The 14306-nt window shown below is 38.5% G+C and overlaps 1 protein-coding gene across 1 annotated transcript; it reads right to left on the bottom strand.

Moving 5' to 3' along the window:
• Positions 1 to 1782: 1782 nt before the first annotated feature.
• On the bottom strand, positions 1783 to 14098 carry LOC115020069 (bifunctional 3'-phosphoadenosine 5'-phosphosulfate synthase 2-like). The gene is made up of 12 exons (XM_029449946.1): positions 13884 to 14098; positions 11777 to 11891; positions 11431 to 11666; positions 10949 to 11087; positions 10686 to 10804; positions 9526 to 9639; positions 8741 to 8852; positions 4981 to 5186; positions 4713 to 4848; positions 3484 to 3752; positions 3139 to 3368; positions 1783 to 2625 (listed from the first exon to the last, which is right to left on the bottom strand). The coding sequence occupies exons 1-12, from the start codon at positions 13908 to 13910 to the stop codon at positions 2484 to 2486; spliced, it is 1845 nt and encodes a 614-aa protein (XP_029305806.1). The 5' UTR covers positions 13911 to 14098; the 3' UTR covers positions 1783 to 2483.
• Positions 14099 to 14306: the final 208 nt, after the last annotated feature.

Below are 14306 nucleotides of genomic sequence, written 5' to 3'. Positions count from 1 at the left end.
AGTCCGCCTGTGACGCTCCCTTCTGTCAAAGTGATCACGTGTGGCTGTAATTAGGGAAGTTTCCAACATAATGTCACTTTTTGCGGTTTAAACTGTCATTTCAGGCTATAGAAAATATATAATTCACATATTAATACATAAGATATGTATTTACGATGGAAATTAATATACTTTGTTGTAACTTCTTTGCCCTGTTCTTACAATGTCCTCAAATCAATCCTAAATGTTATGTTTTTAATTGCATAGGCCGTTGACTGTAATATTATTGTTTACATAGTAATCATTGACACACAAAAGCAACAACATTAAATGATGCATAATACAATTAAAGATACATGTATAGCTTAAATTGGTTTGATACAATTGTTATAATATAATAATAATACTAATAATTATTATGATAATTATGTTAATCACTTAATAACACTAACACATAATTTCAATTGCATAAATGTAAACATTTGCGGGTTTATCATTCCTTTATCAAAGTAAATTGAATATGTTTGGTTTTGAATTGTTGTGAGGACGTCACCTCAGGAAATTGTGATAGAAATGTTTTCCTATTTTCTGACATGTTATAGACCAATCAATTAAGTGATTAATTGTAAAACTAATTGGCAGATATCAAGTGATAACAAAAATATAAACGTTTGCATTTCCACCTTACCTGCAAAATTAACTGCATGTGACCATATGTCCTGCCTTTCAGAAGACGTCTATGGAGGCCCACAATTGCTAAAGCCAAACAGCACCAGCCACAGAGTGAGAGGGGCTTCACATTCAGATAAAATACGTTATCACTAATTGACCTTTTTCATATTTAAATAAACAACCTTGAGCCAGTGCTGAACACCTGAGTGGAAAAGTGACTTTATCCCATTTTCGGGTGTTAAACATGGTTAATTTACATTCAGAAATATTAGGCGTAGAGATTTAAACCAGTAGCCCTCCTGGTCATTTCTCAGTGACATGACATGATGTACAGTAATTGGAGATTTTATAAAATACTGTCGGTGCAGTACAGCAGATATATATGGGGTTACCTGGAACATCGCAGATTAAATGATCTGATCCAATGTGAGGCTAATTAGGAATATGCTTCTTACAGGGGAGACTGGTTCTCCTCATAGAATAACGCTCATCTCATAGCAATGTAAGCCCATGCAGCTTAATGACTGGTTAAATTAATCAGTTCTTCAAGTTCACTCAACCATCTCTTAAGTATAATTTGAAAGCGTCTCAGGATCTCATTAATCTGTAATAAAAGATTTGTCTAGCAAAGCCAAATCCAGTGTTTTACAATTCAGTCAAATGTGCGTAAGATATTAGAGCATTTTAAAGAACATCTCTACTGTCTACTGTGACTGCTGCTTGTCCAAGTCCCCCCTCCATTTAACAGAAAGGCTGTTTTTGGACAACAGGTAGACACACAGGATATTCTTTGGGTGTGGTGTCAGTGAGAGAAGTTCTCATAATTAGTGCACTTATCAAGCGTATAGAAACCCAGTGACTGTGCCCTTTAGATGTACAGTAGTTTCTCATTCTGTTCTTTGAATGAGTTCCTGTACTACTTCTTGCCACCAGATGGCAGCACTGCACTTTTGGCTTTGCAGCCCCAGAATGCCTCACTGCCCGCTGGACTTCAACCTTTAACCTCCAATTGATAAGTATGCACCTTGTACAGACACAAGTTAAAGTAGAGCTTGTTGTATAACCAGTGGCACAAATGCATTTCACTAAAAGGCATCTTACACAATATCTCACCAATGATTCATTTAATGACACATTTGTTTCTTTATTACTGCATTTGTCTTCTTAAAACTGGTCTTTATTACATGAATGCACATGCACACTTTATAAAATCACACACATCTCAGAGACATTTCAGGCAAATGCCAGCAACAATTCTTCTTCTTTAGTGTTGACATTTGAGAGAAAGGCAGTTTCACATTATTAAAAAATCTCTGATGTATTTCACAATATGAATTAATCAACATCCATACATGTAAAACAAATAGGCACTGCAGGTAGTGATAAAACTGCAAGTAAGTTTCATTGAGGTCATACAAATAACTTGACAGACAGTGAAGTAATAGCCATAAAATGCTATAACATTTCTTTTGTCAAGCAGCCTTCAGACGTTACATTTGAAAATGATTTCCCTTTTTTGGGATGTGCTCTTAAAGTAAAAAAAAAAAAAATAAGAATCTCAAGTTACCTTTAATTTATTAAAATACATAGATTAAATTAATATGCATATAAACATACAATGGATTCATAAATCACATCGCTTTATAGGAATGTAAAAAATGTGACTGCATAAGACAAGTCATTTTGATTTGGTGAAGACTTGACAAAACCGCCACACCTGACAGAATAATAATGAGTAATTTTGTATAAGATTAAACAAAACTCTATATAAAATATTTGTAATCCCCTTTAAGAACCAATGCTTTTCACTGGTGAGCTGAGCGCTGTGTTGTTTACTTGTCCTTCTGCAGAGAGGTGTAGTAATCGACCAACACCTTCCAGGCCTTGGGGGCCATGAAACCATCTGGAGGGTTCTCTCCGCTCCGAGCCATGTTCCTCATCTTGGTTCCTGAGATAAACTCAAACTCAGCATGTCTGAGAGAGTGAGGAATGAGGAAAGGGCAGGTATGGAGAGAGTGGGCAGGACATGTCATTAGAAGTGTTGTTGACTATTATAATATTTACAAATCATATGATGGGGCCATAATTACACCTGGACAGAAATACTAAAATGTGGATGTAAATCTGCAAGAGTGAGCCTCAGAATTTAGGGAGTTATCTTAATATTTATACTAGAAATCTGCTTGCAGTGCCAACAAGATATGCTATGATATGATATGCAAGGTAACGGAGGGTTTTATGTCCATCAAACATAATGTTTTGGCTTGAGAGATTTGGTCCTTTAAATGTGTGCAGGAGGATGTCATGTAATGCTGTGTCAGAAATTCACAGTAAATTGTAAGAAATGTGCAATAATTTCTTTTTACACTTAGGTTCATACTAGGACAACCATTTCAGTAAATTTCCAGGTTTTACAATAAAAAACAATTAGTCAAAATAAATAATCTGAAGTCGACAACAGGACATTCTTGTTCTTTCTTCACTCACCTCTCTTTGTCGTAAAAGTCCATAGCCTTCTTCATCTTGTTGTAGGCAGCGACCCTGAAGGGGATGATCTCCACAGAGGTGAGGCCCGGGGCCATGGTGAGGACCTTGCCTCCGTGGGTGGGGTCATACAGGTCCTGCTTAGTCTCTGGGTGAGGCAGGCCTGCTGGGTCCCGGCCAACTATGTAGAAGTTTGCTCCGCCGATCATTCTGGCTCTACAGTGCCACTGAACCTGATAACACGATGAAACACATGCAGGTTAATATTCAATCACGCATTTATATTATCAGGGGTAAATGGTTGACTGATCTTAACCTCTGGCTAAACAATAATCCACCACTCCTTACCTCTGTGGGTCCAGCGTACATCATAGGAGAGGGGAAGATGGCAACAATGGTGCTGGTTGGGTTCAGGACGCCCTCCTCCAGCACGGCAGCATGTTGCTTCATCCGCCAGTCCAGAGGCACATCGTCATCTTTGGTCCAGCCGCCGAGCGGGTGCAGCAGGAGGACCGGATTCTTGTAGCCTCGCTCCAGCAGGCGGCGCTTGGTGTCCTGCATCAGCAGGGCGTGACCGTTGTGCACCGGGTTGCGCAGCTGGAAAGCGAATACTGCATCTACGGAGGACAGCATGGAGGAGTACAACATAAGGTTCACACAGCAGTATTTGTAGTAATAGCAGCAGGATTACAGTACAGTGTAAACAGTGTAAATTGAGATGATAAACGGTGCAGTCCAAAATATGTGAAGAATATTGTGCATTTTAAAAACATGCTCAAAATACGTTTTAACTCAAGACTTTTTGAAATTGCAAAAGAATGAGTCTGTTGATATTCCACTTTCTTTTTCCTTGTCAACAAATATCATGGAAAAACCTAAAACAACAATGAATTAATCTTTCTAACAAGTATTTTGTAGTAGAAGTATAAAACCTAAACCTAATATAGCTCATTCTTGTCATGTCAGAGCTCAATTGTTGTCCAGAAACTATTAAAAACTCATCAATGTTACACTGGGTGACATCGTTACCACAAACATGAGCAATGTTGTTATTATTCGGTCTTTTCATGGGTTATGTTAAGAATAGAACAACATGTCCAGCATAATCAGTTAAGTGCACATCACAACATGCTTGCACGGGACCAAAGAGCAGCAAAGAATACTGAAAAAATTAAAAAAAATGTATTGGGGTGCTGATAAATAAGTGACACCATTCACACGACAGTATTCACATCAAAGTGAGCAAGTAAGTGTAAAAACAGGTGAACCTTTTTTTTTATTGATCACTGAACACAGATCACAAACATCACCATGCAGCTAAACATTTACCATTTTATTTTTTCATCTGGTCCTTTGTCAAGTTCTTCTGAAAGACAAACGGTGCACTGCTAAATACATTGCTTTCAATGTTTATGTTTATTCATGTTTATTTTACCAGCTGCAATGGATATTTTGTTTGTAGAATAGTATTCAATCGTGAGTGTCACTTCAGTAGCTATTTACAGCTCATTGTAAGCCATTTGGTGTTTGCTGGTTGTTACTGTAGTTTTGTGATTAAGTCATTTAGAATTTCTAACCTGCTTTCATGTCTTTGAACTTCTGCTTGAGCTCCCGTGGAGTAAGGCGGTACTGGTCAAGTCCATCGTTCCATTTGATTCGCTCCAGCACCTTCAGGTCACCACCTACTAGCCAATCACCTCCCTCCATAACCATCTGCACAAGGGGATAAAAAAATGAATATGTTTTTGATATAAATACAAAAATACAAAATAATGCACTGCAACATTGACCAGTTTTTGGTTTGAATTTGAATCTGAACCCCCTGCCCCATGAATGTCTTATCACCTTAATGTAAGGGTGCTGTGGACAAGTGGTGCCCCACTGTCTGGCACAGCGTTCCTCCTTGCAGTGTGGGTAGAACTCGGGGTTCCTGAGAATAGCCACACGTAAACCCTGGTACTCCAGAGCTACAGCCGCACAGCCGTCCAGCTCCTGCTTGGTCTCGGCACTAACAGGCAGGACGATGGGAACTGACATGTTGATGGCCCCACCTGAGACAGAAGAGGATGCTGTGAACTCAACCAGTGAACCAAAGCTAATATTATTTCAGAAATGTTATTTACACAATCAATACAATGCACGGCGCATTCATCACAACCAAGGGACAAACTCCGGGGCGCGATGTTACGAATCCTACTATAGTGAAAGCATGGTACAGGCACTTTACCATGTTTACATGTTGATTCTACAGTGGCAGTAAGCTTTGAGAACAGCTAAACATTATTGTAATAGTAATATAGTTTAATGAATGATGAACTGCACGCTGTACATTCACACTCTGATTGTCATTGTAGTACGCTGTTAAATTTAAAACATTGAAATACAAAGTTGAATATCTACAGAACTCAAACACACAAACTGAGAAACTGTACTTTGATTGTGAAAAACAAAGCTATGCACGCCATCTATAATCGTTTTGAAGCCCCAGAGGACATGTTATTCATTTGCAACATTGCGACCTTTGAGCAGGTGTTGTGGTTATTGTCAGACTTATATAGTGTAGCAAAATAATAATAACAGACACAGTCGACTGCTGGAAGGCAACTATTTGCCACAGGTGCACTCAATCAGCGGATTGTTTCTTTTTGCCAATAATACACAAGCTTCATAATACTGCCTGCGCAATATGGACCAAAAATCCTATCTCTTTATTTTTAGGTTGAATGGCGAGACGTAATATATATGTCAGTATTTTCTATGAAGTGAGATAAATGTTACATTTGTCAAAGTCACATGTCACATTTCACAAGCACTTTTATTAAAACAGATGTCATATTCTATGACATGGTTAAGCTACGTTTGAGACAAGTTATTGAGGACTGCTTTAATTCAATAGATTGTACAATATAATCATGCAACAATTTGTTGTTCATCTAAAAAGGATATTGTGTAATTAATGTTAATTTGTTAAACAGAGCAGACGTAGGTTACATCCCATGTAAATGAAGAACATGCCCACAGCCTCAAATAATGTTCTGAGGAGCTGCAGCATTTATTAATATACAAACTGAAACCTACACTGTTTACTAACACTTGACAACTTTACTGATCATTTCTCTTCTGCTCGGATCCCCAACGCATGACTACTATGATCTTATCTGCCTTTCCAGCGTCATATAGAAATGATAGCAATCGACAGTCAGCTTTGAATGTGAAATATAACATTTTCAGTAAGAATTAAAGACAAAAGGAAATGAAATGTGGACCAGAAATGATGATAGATGAACTCTTCAATAATATTTTAAATGAAAGGACATACAACACAAAAAGGTGGACAAGATTTAAAATTTACGTAAACACAAAAAATAAAACGACAGACTGGGCCTGTACAAGTGGTAACAGCTATGCCAAGCATGCTGAAGTTGCATCGCGAGGTCTCTGCAGCTCTCTGGGCACTACGCCCGACAGTCTCAAACTGTGAATATGGGAGGAAAATAAATGAGTGTAATAAATGCTTCAGGTAATAAAAAATATAACGTTAACTTAAAAGGGTGGCTCAGTTTTCTTTAGTCTTTAAATATATTTGAGTTGTTTTCGTCCTTTGAAGACTTTGTCTAAACTCAAGTAGCTTTTACTGGTACTTGCTGTTTTTATGGTGTGTGTGTGTGTGTGTGTGTGTGTAGCAGGCGTGGTGGAGGAGTCTCGGGTGGCCATGACCTCATCAAGAACCGATTCACTGAAATAAACCTTTTTTTAATAACAAATATAAAAATGTCTTTCTTAACAGCCATATTCAAGATAATAATCTTTCGTTGTCAATAGCAGTAAACATTAGTTATAATCCCTACGGACTTCAAGGTTTTAACCATAAATATGTGCACTGACTGCAACAATGGTTTGGGGAATTATAATCTTTAATGTAAAACGTTATGCACCGATGCATTAGTACTCAAAGCATACATTTTCGAATATCTTGTTTGGTATCTAATTAAACCATTATATTTTATAACATATATATATATATATATATATATATATACACACACACACACACACACACAGTAGGCTGTATATAATTGTCTAAAAATACTGCAATGATAATTATGGCTATGCAAGCCAGAATCAATAAAACATCCATGGTAAGAACCCTAATTAGCTACCATCACATATAACTTAGCTTGTTAACGTTAATTTATTAAAAGTATAATCAAGTGACATCCAAATAAACGACTTGCAACTAAAGTCATGTGAAAATCTAATTACACTGGACCAAACGTCTGAATGTCTCGACAAAATCTGTCTGTGTTGCAAATTACACATTATTATATATATTTTTAAATGTGGAAACATTTTCAAGATTGTATAATACAATCTCAATAACATGAATCATTATTTCAAGTTTTGCTGTATAGTTTCAGGTCAACTTACTTTAAGTAACGTAAAATAGGACACCTGTGTAGCGACCGTTAGCAACAGGACAGTGGGGTTAGCTGGCTAGCAACGCAGAGCAGCCTAGCTTCCTAGCCTTAACTAGCTCAGTAGCTTCGAGCTAGGTGGGCGTGTTTCAGCAGATTCAGAATACTTTATTAATTCCGGGGAGAAATTAGATTTCGTCACAATTGCTGTGTTTAAGATTAAAATACAGTAAAATAAAAATATTTATATAAACACAGAGAAGTACAAGTAATTAAAAATACAAGCAGCAATAAACTGGTCCTCTCACATCCACGCGCGTCAGGGTTACTGGCAAGACGCCGGTTGACGCTGCAGTCCCTTACCTTGACCGTTGGTCACGAGTGAACGTGATGAAATGCATGGAGATGTGTGATGCGCTGGAAATAACAACTAATCTTGCAGCACTTCCTGTGTCCAGTATGTTGCGCTCGAGAACACACGCTTAACTAACTAACTAAAAATGCGATTCATTGTAATTTTGATAATAATATTAATTTCAATCGGGTCCTGCTCGGACCCTAAAAATGTGCACAATGTGTACAATATTTTAAAACAATACATATGTAAAAATATGTAAGTTACAATTTATACAGCAGTGTAATAATATTAATAATGATATTAAAGCTAAAAACAAGCAGATTGTGGAGAGACGAAATTAAGAAAAAAAATTAAGAAAATTAAAATGGTAGCAAAAGTAATGATTAAACACTTCAAATAATTGAAAAAAATGTATGACTAAACAGGGGAAACAGATGACAAAAAGTAATGACTAAACAGTTGAAATAGAGAACTGAAAGAAATGGATAAATGGTTTAAATGTCCTGCTTTTGCCACTCCAAGTGTTAGTTGTATTAATGCAAACTTGAGCAAACGTATCTTAACATTGACGTTTCAGTTGTATGAAAAAATCATCTATAAAGGGGCTGTACTTGTTTTATAGGCAGCTTTTGTATTGTTTGTTTCTACTCTTTTTTGTTTCTTTGGAAATAGGGTGTATCTTTTTTACTGTTGTACAATACTGCTGTTAACTTCCAAGTCATAAAAAAAGAATCATTCACACACATTTCTTAAAAGTAAATAAATGTAAAAAGAAAACAGACAGCATCCTGCCAGTGCATAAGAAGACTAAAAATGTGCGACTGTCTCTTACCATCCAGCAGGTTGCCAAAGTGTAAGACCTGGAGGAACTCTCTCTCTCTCATGAAGCCCTTCAGGGGGCTAGCCCAGCCTTCTGACAAGACCTGCACCCACTGTAGATCCAACTGTGGACAAAAGAATAATCACTCATTATAAACAGCATGAAAGACATTTAATACATGGATTTAACTGCACTGATGGTATTTGATGTACAGTATCAACACATCTGTAATTAGACTATGAATGAAAGAATCAATGAATTGTGGAAGTAAGATTGCTGGATGTCAGAAGGTTACACTTGTCTCCGTTTAAAAGCATCATTGTGCTGCGTGTAAATAAGACATTGCTGCTGATGTATTTATAATCAATATATTATCTTCCTCACTGCACCATAACAAGATGGTCTGAGATGACATGTTGCATACACAGCCTCGGATGAGTAATACACTGAGAATGTTATTATGTTTTCTTTCCTTCTTACTTCAAATACACACATAAAAAGTGAAATAACCATTTGACTCGGCCCACTAAGAAGATACAATTAGAAAAAGTACTCGCATGTAGACAAGGTTGAAGACCCTGATTCATTTATTTCTACACCGCTTTATGCCTGGTAGGCTTTTATGTTTTTATTAGTGCCCAGGGAAGTTACAGCAGACAATTAGTACTCAACGTCCTAAACAGTAATGAATGTTTATGTACTCCTCATGAGCAGCTCTCTGCCATGTCCCGTATTGACCCTCTTGTCCATTTTACTGTGTGATAAAAAGAAGCCTTTACACTGGAGCCATGCGTTACCTTGGTGATGCTGATGGTGGGAAGCGTTTTTGCATCAGCCACAGCCAGATTCACGCTGTTCTCCTTAACAAAGAGTTCATTCACCTCATCCATGATCTCACCTGGTACGATATTCTATATACAGGGAGAAAATGAGAATATTAATATCAATATTATAGTTTGATACGGTTGGTAATGTAGGGCTGCATCTAAAATGGTAAAAAAAATGGCGGTCAAAATGTCCCAGTCCAAAGTGACGTCTTCAGATTGCTTGTTTTGTCCAACCAACAGTTCAAAACCTTAAGAAAAGTAATTTCTATCATATAAGACAGATAAGAGCATAATATACTGTATTAATATTTGGGAACGTTTTGCATTTTTGCTTGAAAAATGACTAAAACGATGTGTTTGAGCTTTAATTTCATGAATGTGCCTGTCACATGTCGCCGTTGGTGTCCCAAACTAGTGGCGAATAGATTGTTGTCATTTCATGTGATACTCTTAGGAATGCAATAATATTACAAGCTGCCTGATAATACTCCGCTGAATCAGCATTCAACATTTCACTCTCACCCCTTCATCACATTTCAAAAGAATCGGCTTTGTCAAATGAATGTTCAGGTAGAGAGGCACATGACTCTATAGTATTCCACAGCACAAGCACTTTAAAATAAGCTAACATTTTAGACCTAATAACCTTATATTTTGATATCATTTGTATTATATCGTGTGCATATGCTATGAATCATGATTGTTTGCTCTGTGATTAACAGTGTCATCTGCTCTTAGCAACTAAAAACCATCTGAAGGTCACTGATGTTCTCTGCGTCTGGCGAGTTGTTACAAACCCTCCTCTTTCAATGTGAAAGTCTTCATACATGGAAAACATTTTGCCGTCTTCATGTTTACTATCTAAAGTCATTGTTTGGTTAAATGAAGCCTGTTTGAGTAGCCCATCCCTGGTAATATTGGACCTGCGTAATGACAAAAGATGCTTGTTTAAATAGGGATATATTATTCCGTGTACTGGAAGACTAATTGGAATTAACATTTGACATTTACGTCACTTTCACAGAGGCCACTTTGTCACACGACTCAGTTGAGACCTGTAGGCTTAAACATTGGCTTAAACATTTGTCTTGTACAGAAATGTAAACTGACAATGAAGATGTTACACCCACCTGCTCCCTGAGCAGCTCCAACACCTGATGGAGGCACTCAGTCACTGAGAGCTCTCCAGTTTTCAGCACAAGCTTTGGCGCCTCAGGACGCTCATAATCTGAGTCGATGCCAGTGAAACCTGACAAAAGATTTGAGATCATAAAAAGAAACGTCACTGAAACCCCATCAGCATTCGTATTCCATTTTTACTTGAATAAGGTAAGTGTGAACCTTGGCATTATCACTCATAGAGTAATAGCCTATCAAACCTCGGCCAACAGACCTTTGATCTCTCCAGCGCGAGCCTTCTTGTAAAGTCCTTTTACATCCCTGCTCTCACACACCTCGAGAGAAGCGTGGACGAACACCTCAAAAAATGGTAGACCGGCAGCTTCGTGGATCTTCCTCGCCTCATCGCGATCCTGTGGAAGAAAGTAGTACATATATTGTTTTTAGTCTTATATTAGTCAAAAAAAATCTTAACTATTTTAGTACAGTGTACGTCAATAATAACTGTTGACATTTGAGTCTCTTTTAGTCATCAGATTGTATTAAACATTGCCGCCAATCCAGTCTAGTCAAAATATGATATTCCTCCGAGTCTTCCTGACTGTGCTCATTGTGTGCTGCCGCTGTAGTCCTGATATATAATATTTTGTCTCCTCCTGTTTGTCAGTGAAAGTTAAGTTAAGAAAAAAAGTTAGCGTTATCAAAACCCACACTGCATCTGCAGCACGTGACCTTTAACTGTTAATGTTTCTTGACCTTGCCGAAAGGAGAGATGAAACTGGTGACGCACACCATCCCAGCGTCGGCAAACAGTTTGGCCACCTCGGCAACACGACGGATGTTCTCCTCGCGGTCTTCGGCAGAGAAGCCCAGATTCTTGTTCAGGCCGTGACGAATGTTGTCTCCGTCCAGTGAGTAGCAAGGAATAGCGTGGGACACGAGGAATTCTTCCAGGGCAAAACCGATAGTAGTCTTACCGGCACCTGACAAACCTAGACAGAAAATGTGATAACACGTATAAGCATGATGGTGCTGTTTTTAAAATAGTCCATATCAGATGAACCCTTATGAGCCACCTCGTGAACAATAGAGGAAGATTTACCAGTGAGCCAGATAGTACAGCCTCTGAAGCCGCCCCTGGTGCCCACGACCTGCCCTCTCTTGCTGCGGCTGACATGGTGGGCCTGGTACACCACATTGGTCGCCCTGTTGAGATTCTGAAACAGAAGAACACATGCTCAGAAAAAAGGCAAACTAATGTGGTCACTTATGACAACTTGAAGTAGAAAATAGGCAAACAGGAATGGATTGTGGTTGTATGAGCCATCTTATTTAAGTATGAACATCTGTACGGTAATCTAAAAACCTTACGACGTAGGCAGGATTCTGTTTCGTTTCATGAAAACTAACAAGACGTGGCATTTTAGTGATTAGCATAGCTGGTCCAAAGTGACTGTGTGGAGCATGTAGTGGATAAATGGGGCTGTATTGACTTCTTGAGGGGAGGGGTAGTGGAGGGAGGCATGAAGGGAGGGAGAGGACTGACTGGACAATGTGTCCAGTGTGCTGCCTGCAGCCCAGCGATGATGTGGCAGTGCTCGTGCCCACACGTTTGCCCTCTGTCCGCCCTGCTGGGTTTATGGATAACCTATATGGGCATTGCTGGTATTAAAAAAATAGAAGTAAGAATTAATACGTTAAAGAGTTTTTCAAAAATTGGTAACAAAAGTGTGGAAGGATGTAAATGTACACTAACATTTGTCATCAAGTGGCTGTACCTCGAGCAGCATTTGAAAGTAAGCCACTGCTCCTACTCACAGATATTAAGCAGTACAAAAGTACTTAAATGCTGTAATGATGGCATCATATTCCCCATAGGACACCTAGCCTACAGTTTGTGCATGCACACACCCACTGATAGACAAACAAGCACTGTTCTTCCACACAAGGGACACATCTTCTCTACCTTTCAACAGTCATGGCAACATGATGTATTTGATTCTGTGCACTTTCATTGTAAATCACGGCACTTTATAACTGCGTATCTATGTAACTTCTAGGACCCCCACTTTAGAAATGCTTTTATGCAAAACCATTATTTCACTTCACATTAATAATCGTATTTAAAAATGTTTTACATTTTTGATCTCTCACGTTTCATTTTGCTTGCTTTTACATTTAATGTACCTGTTGAAAAGCCCTTTCCACTGCATTCCAGTATATGAAACGTGCTATAAACTCATGTTACTATCAATTTGGAAGATCTTATGTAATTGGTTTCCTCTTGCTTCAGCTTACTTCTATGATACTATGATACTGAAGTGTTTGCAAAATTTCTCAACTGAAGGAATACGTACAATAATCATAAAAGGTAAGGGTGTTTGCTGATTATTTTCATCATTAATTGGTCTGGCATGTTCTCAATTCATTGTTTTGTCTAGAAAATGTTTTAAAATTATTTATTTTAAAGATACAAGTATCAAATACTCACATTTAAGAAGCTGGAAGCAGAAAATCAAAATAGTGGTTTATACCAAAAAAGAAGTCGTCTTGTCTGATATGGTGCACACTTTGAGGGTTGTAACTACAAAATACAGGATTACAGGGCATCAGGACAAAGACAGGTTTGTGTGCATGGAAATTGTCTAGCATACAGTTATTGGTATTTCCACATATTTTCCGTTATTCTCGTTATTATTTAGGATGACTCCACATATGTTCTCCAAGTTAGCAGCATTCCTGTGTGTGCAGCATCAGACTGCCTTTTCACAGTGGCCTCTTTCTCCCCCTCACTAACGTTATGAATGGATCAAATTGACATGGGTACGTTACTACAACAACCGGCCTATTCAGAGTCAAGGCAAGTCTGTAACCATCACACCTTGTAGTTAGTAAACTACAATGAAGAAGCACAAAAGTGAACAAGGCGTTGCAGAAAATGAGCATTTAAAGCAGCAATGCAGGGATACTCTGAAGGGGAAAATAATCAACTGTTAAAACTACTTTTCACTGCTTTTTCTGTGCATCAACATGTCAAAGTGTTGTTATAGTGTATTAATAAGACTTATTTGACACACAACTGATTGGGAGATGTTTTAAATCACGGGCGCCGGCGGCTCACACACACTTGCCTGAACTTTTGAGAAACATTTCTGGGCTAATCTGATGACAGCTGTGTCTCCCTCCCCGGTACATGAACATCTACTTACCGTACGAAGCTTTTTCACTCCCGACATTTCGCACGAGCGTAACACCGCCGACAGACTGCTGAACACCGGGGCTCGGACAGCTTCACACAGACACACACACGCACGGGCCTGGATGAGGGAGTTAGTAACCTCCAAAATTTGGTAATCGAAGAAGAAGAGGGGGGTTTAAAAGGGACTTGCAGCTTCCAAGACACGTAGCATTCCGCTGGCCCAGCCTCCAGCCCTCCTCCTCGGACTAGAAATATGCATATTGTGCAGTCTACCAGCCCCTGACGACACGACGGGGGCTGAGCACCAACACCAGCAGCACTGGGACAGAGGTTGGGCATGATATCACCTTACATTATTGTTAAAGTGCTATATAAAATTACACCAACGCTATATCCAAGCAAAGAGTAAATTACTTGTTGCTCATATTATTTT

The sequence above is a fragment of the Cottoperca gobio genome, chromosome 15 (genome assembly GCF_900634415.1).
Source record: "Cottoperca gobio chromosome 15, fCotGob3.1, whole genome shotgun sequence".
NCBI lineage: Eukaryota > Metazoa > Chordata > Actinopteri > Perciformes > Bovichtidae > Cottoperca > Cottoperca gobio.
This window is presented reverse-complemented; position numbering and strand designations above follow the sequence as displayed.